Raw genomic sequence first — 6,408 nt, 5'->3', positions numbered from 1 at the left:
GTCTGAGCAAATCTGGTGGAGGCAGCACAAGGTTAAATCATCTGAAGAAACCCGTCCAACTGCAAGGACTCTTTATATTCAGCTCCTACCTACATTCCTGAAAGTTGAAGTGAGTGCAATAGAGATGTTATGGCCATTTGGAGAGTCAGCTTGTATTGAAAAGAGCTTTGACAGACTAATATATTTAGTACTGCACCTCTGTTGTTGGTATAAAATTTCAGAGTACTATTCACTTCCTTTGAAGTTATTGGTTCTTAAATTTTTTCATCTTGGTGTAAACATAACTTCAATTGTTGCTCTGGTTCTAATGCACTGTTATTTTCTTCCATTTGAACTGTTTGAGACAGCACTGTATATTCTTTGTGATTATAAATCAAATAATATTTTCATCTCTAACCCTAATCTTGATGATTTTTATACCTCCATATTAAGCTAGGTTACCTAACTGCAAAGTTTCTATTTCCAGGAAAACCTCCGTTTAATGTTGTCAAAATATGGTGAAGTTGATGCAGTTTTCTATCAAGAGCATCCTGACAGACAGGCAATAAACAGTGCCTGGGTCCGACCATCGCTTTTTGCAGTATGTGTACAAATTAATGCATGTTTAGTTTTTGTGGTACCTAAACATAATATCCCATATTGATCAGTTGTTTTGTTTTTAGACAGGAACCTCCTTTCTATGAAAATAACATGTGAGATTAATAAGCAGTATTTGTTGACACAACTGGATGTTAAACATATGCATGTTATATATAAATTGTTTATGACGAATTATATATAACGATTTTTCAAATTGTGTTGAATGTACTTACGAGATCTTTTTCTTTCAACAGAAGAATAATGTAGCGTTTGTGGTGTTCAAGAAAGCCAAGCATCTTAAGCGAGTGTTGGAACTCAGCCTTGAGAGAGGCAGCAGCAGCTCATCACTCCAGCCCAGAGTAAGTTGATGTGTGTTGCAGAGATGTAAGAGATGCACATCACTCCAGTCCAGAGTAAGTTTATGTTTGTTGCAGAGACGGAAGATACGCACATCACTCCAGTCCAGAGTAAGTTTATGTTTGTTGCAGAGACGGAAGATACGCACATCACTCCAGCCCAGAGTAAGTTGATGTTTGTTGCAGAGACGGAAGATACGCACATCACTCCAGTCCAGAGTAAGTTTATGTTTGTTGCAGAGACGGAAGATACGCACATCACTCCAGTCCAGAGTAAGTTTATGTTTGTTGCAGAGACGGAAGATACGCACATCACTCCAGCCCAGAGTAAGTTGATGTTTGTTGCAGAGACGGAAGTTACGCACATCACTCTAGCCCAGAGTAAGTTGATGTCCGTCGCATAGATGGAAGAGACTCCCATCGCTCTAGCCTAGAGTAATTTGATGTTTGTTGCAGAGACGGAAGAGACTCTCATCACTCCAGCCCGGGGTAAGTGACAAGTTCGTGTTTCCCATACTGCGGTATTTTAATTACTGCCTCACTAGTTGTAGAGGAAACAACGATTCTATCAAAGGATAGCTAATCTTCGACTGTTTGTTGGGGTTAGAATTTTTGGGTCCATTCATAACAAAAATTGTTTAAACTTGACATGTCAAGTTGTTGCTCTGCTCTGATAATATTTTTTCTAGATATCGATGTAGGGAGTCGTCCACTGCCAAGGATAATTCCTTAAAATTATGTTCGTGTTACATAGTATCTGATTTTCTTCAGAAATGGCGGAGGAGTGTAAGTGGAGGATGGATGTCGTGGCGGCAGAAGAAGAGAATAACGCGCTTATGGCAGAGCTCACCGAGAAGTACAATTTAGCGCAGCTTCAGAAAGAGCAACAAAACGAAGAAGACGAAGGCTGGACGACCGTCACAAAAGCGTGAGTCGTGCGTTGTCATTCATCTTCGAGGTCTTTGTTATTAGGCCTTTGCCATCAAGAACATATAATATCAAACTAGTTACTACAGGGTCCGCCATATTTATGGCAACGCATGTTTTTTGTTGTTTGTCAATGAAACAAACAGGTGCATTGTTTTTTTAATTGGATGAGCTAGTTGCCAAGAATTACCTAAACAATTCTCAGTCATTTATTCAATATGACCACCCTTATTTTTAATAACGGCCTCCAATCTACGCGGGAAAGCTTCACTGGAGACACGCAACATTTCTTGAGGGATCAAGTCCCATTCTCGTGTCAATTTAGACTTCAAATTACCCAAAGAATCATTAGGTGTTCTGCAGACCCTACTCTCTAAAATAGCCCACACAGAAAAGTCGAGAGGATTCAAATCAGGGCTTTTTGAGGGCCATTCATTTTTGCTAATGAACGCTGGGATGTGACCCTGAATCCAGTTTTGGGTCATGTTTGAGCCATGTGATGGTGCAGAGTCTTGTTGAAAACTCCATGGTGAGCCGTTGAAGTGTTTACGGGCCCAAGGTAACAACACAGCTTCCAAAATGTCCGTAATGTATCGCTGACTGTTCAATTTCACTCATGAGGGGACAAAAACCAGTGGGGACCTCCAAGTGGCGGTTACCGCGGCCCAAACCATCACGGACATGGGATTTTGATGTCGTGTTGCTGTTCTGGTTGCCACAAATCCATCCCGAATCCAAACTCTGTCATTTTAACGGTTAACGCTTTGTTCAATGTCAAATTTTTTCTCGTCACTGAACACCAAGTTGGGCAGCGTGCTATCCTCGATGAGATCCAGAATGTGCTGGCATCTTTCGAGCCTCATTCGTTCATGTCGGTCTGTTAGTTCATGCCATGTTTGCATCTTGTAAGGGGAGGTTTTGAGGTCATCTTTGAGGACTCTACGCATTGATGTCTGACTGACTCCTGCTTCTGCAGCCAATTTGCAGCTGAGCGACGAGGGTTTCTTCTCAACTTCTCCCTCGTGTTTTTGACCAATTGTTTTGTTCGGACACTTCGTTTCCTTTCTTGACCAGGTCGATTGCATGTTTCACCAGTTTCCTTGCATTTTTTTACCATCTTCCACACAGTTTCACGACGAAGTTGGAGCTTTTTTGCAATGACTGAATTACTCTCGCCCTTTTCATGAAGGGTTACAATTCCATTTCTATCTACTGCAATAAGTAATAGTAAATTTAGACACCTAAGACTTCTGCAATATTAAGTAGATGAATTGATAGATGATATTATGCTTCATTATAAAATAAAAGTCTCCTAGAAACCAATTTATTTTATATAGCAAACATCCGTTGCCATAAATATGGCGGACCCTGTAGTTCGTCCGGCAATCGCAGACGTCTTTTTCAGCTAAAGCCACCAATTTTAAACAAGATGTCGGACACTACGGGTAATTTTGCCGCTACGTTTACTTTACGAGTTTTGGCAGTGCGGTGCCTGGAGCTGTGGGGCTTGGTTAGTTTGGTCACTATTTTACGGGGCGATTCAAACGTGGCTTAAGGCATTGGTGTGATACCGTACCACAGCAATTTAATTCAATATATTTTACAAATATTTATTTCATCTCAAGTTGTGTTTTTGAATAAGGATTATTATCACTTCCATGAGTTTCAAGAGTTTACAGGTTTCTTTTTATTTTTCATTTTGCTGAAAGTTGTCATGAGTTAATTTAATTTATAACTTTTATTTGTTTGAAGTGTTCTCCTTTATTCAGATGTAGCGACTTCATTTACGTTATGTTTTAGCATACCGCGCTTCATTTTTGTTTGCTTTATATCGTACCTGCAAATAATATTTATTTAATTTATATTTTTGTACATCTCACTGCAGTTTTAAGAAGAAAATAGCGCCTGGAGCGATCCAAAAGAAAACCACAAAACGTGCACGAGCGAAGCAGAGAAAAATGGAGCTGGTCAACTTCTACTCCTTCCAGCACCGCGATCGCAAGAAGCAACGTAAGCAGCACATGTTCAGATCACATTTATTTCCCAAACAAATGAGCTACAATATAATTATTATATTTACAGAATTATATGTAATCATATCCTTTCAATTCCCTGTTTAACTTATAATATTACTCTACATTTATTTTCAGTATTGAGTTCGATACTTGTTTATTATAGGAATGTTCTTTTCGTTAAGTACTTTTTCTTTGCATTTTTGCTTTTCTCCAATGAACGTATTTAGGACTTATTTACAACATAGTTAGTAGGTATATCATTAGTCTGCTTAAATCGAAAGTTCACCCAAATTTAAAAGCAAAGAAAACACCCAATAAAATCACCTTATCTTCAAAGTAAACATTTCGGAGACCGGGCCCATCATCAGTTCAAAAAATGTATTGAAAAAAAATTAATCTTTTGCATTATTTTTTTCGTTTCAATCTGATTGCATATACTATAATTTATTTTGAACCGATGATGGAGGTGGTCTCCGAAACGTTTTCATTGCAGATGTGGTGAATTTGCTTGGCTTTTTATATGTAGAACAGTTTTGAAGTTCATTACATACTTGGCTACTTTTTATCCTCTTCAGAATGGGAGAACCTGCGACGACAATACGAGCAAGCCAAGGAATCCTTCGAGAAAGCGCGGCAAGGTCGAAAATTCAAGCCTTTATGATGTTGCTTCAATTTTTAATTTATCTTCCAATTAAAATACTGCGCGTGCCACGGAGTTTTTCTCACCTCGCTCCTGGTCGAGCCTGGTGTCGATCTCTCTAGTCTGATGGAGCACTCCATGCTTGTCGAGCTCTCTAGTGTGATGGAGCACTCCATGCTTGTCGAGCTCTCTAGTCTGATGGAGCACTCCATGCTTGTCGAGCTCTCTAGTCTGATGGAGCACTCCATGCTTGTCGGGCCTGGAGTCGAGCTCTCTAGTCTGGTCGAGCACTCCATGCTTGTCGAGCCTGGTGTCGAGCTCTCTAGTCTGATGGAGCACTCCATGCTTGTCTAGCTTGGAGTCGAGCTCTCTAGTCTGATGGAGCACTCCATGCTTGTCTTGCCTGGTGTCGAGCTCTCTAGTCTGATGGAGCACTCCATGCTTGTCTAGCTTGGAGTCGAGCTCTCTAGTCTGATGGAGCACTCCATGCTTGTCGAGCCTGGTGTCGAGCTCTCTAGTCTGATGGAGCACTCCATGCTGTGGAGCCTGGAGTCGAGCTCTCTAGTCTGATGGAGCACTCCATGCTTGTCTTGCCTGGTGTCGAGCTCTTTAGTCTGGTCGAGCAATCCAATCTGGTCGGCCTGGTGTCGAGCTTTCGTGTTTTGTCGAGCCGTCGTATGAGGCCGTTTTGCGTTTATCATAGTTTAGTACACAACGATATTATTTATTCATCAAGCTGAATGCTGTACCCTTCTTTAATTAGTGTGATTGACTACTTGACGTTGAAATTCGGTTCTATTCTGTTCTGAAACCAATACCGATAAAAGCTTCACTCAGAAACCGAATCAGAACTGCTAGCAACAATGTCAGAACCTGCTTTTGACAGACTTTGATGCAGTTCTTCATAGTTTTAAGATTGGCGCTGTTTTTTTTATCGAATTTATTGTTTCGCTTCAGGACCTTGAATGTTAATAATTGAATTGAGTTGCGTTAGTTCACATAGAATTTAGGCATAGCTATGTTCTGCAAGGAAGAATAATTATGAGGGATTCAGGATCTCGAGAAAGAGGAACTCGTTTATACTTCACGCGGCAGATGTAGACCCGAAGATCGTTTGTTATTGCACAGCGCTGACACATATTACTGCGTGTTACCCATTCTTGAGGCACTTCTGAGTACGGTGTACTAAAAGACTGAAGACAATACGCACAGTTTGTTCGTTATTGTCAGAACAAGAGATACGCACTAGACGCTGAGCAGAGCATTTGTGAAGCCTCCGTTAAATAAGGAGATAACGGTCAGCGAGTATACGGCTGCTCTTCAGCGTGAGAAGACTTCACCACTCGTGCATTGTGCGTCTAGCCTCCCCATGTGCTCAGCATGAACACAAGCCGGGCGTTTTGGAACTACATATTCATTTTAATTACTGCACTGGACAAATGAAATTATAAATGACCAACATTGAGCACTCGCTCAGAGAGCCTCAATTATTGTGCGGTGCTACTAAATCGTGTGTGTGGTCGTCTGTGGCTCTATATACTATTGTTTATTTCGGTATTCGGACTTGCCACTCGAGTATTGAAGAACAACGTGCCTGGAAAATGAGCTTTGTCTGTTGTATACGAAATACCGTTCTCCGGTAATACGTGAACATATGTGTGTTGCATTTTATTTAATATTATTTGGATTTTAGGTTGGTTAGTTTACTCCACTATAAATAGGATTTAATGATGCATTGATTGCACACAATTGCTTTTTGGAGTTAGTATTAACCAAATTGTATAGAAATCCATCTCGCTCCTGGAGAAATGGTTAAATGACATATCTACGATGGTGATCGAAATGAATCTTATTAAAAGATGACTGACGGTTCATGACGAAATTTAATTCT

General features: G+C 40.4%; 1 protein-coding gene across 1 annotated transcript; it reads left to right on the top strand.

Moving 5' to 3' along the window:
• Nucleotides 1–909: 909 nt before the first annotated feature.
• Nucleotides 910–4,585, top strand: LOC108672323 (putative ribosomal RNA-processing protein 7 homolog B). Its single transcript, XM_018159965.2, has 4 exons — nt 910–938; nt 1,707–1,863; nt 3,748–3,872; nt 4,453–4,585. The coding sequence occupies exons 2-4, from the start codon at nt 1,709–1,711 to the stop codon at nt 4,536–4,538; spliced, it is 366 nt and encodes a 121-aa protein (XP_018015454.1). The 5' UTR covers nt 910–938; nt 1,707–1,708; the 3' UTR covers nt 4,539–4,585.
• Nucleotides 4,586–6,408: the final 1,823 nt, after the last annotated feature.

The sequence above is a fragment of the Hyalella azteca genome, unplaced genomic scaffold, assembly GCF_000764305.2.
Source record: "Hyalella azteca isolate HAZT.00-mixed unplaced genomic scaffold, Hazt_2.0.2 contig1072, whole genome shotgun sequence".
NCBI lineage: Eukaryota > Metazoa > Arthropoda > Malacostraca > Amphipoda > Hyalellidae > Hyalella > Hyalella azteca.
The sequence above is the reverse complement of the archived record's forward strand: the minus strand, read 5'-3'. Positions and strand labels throughout refer to the sequence as shown.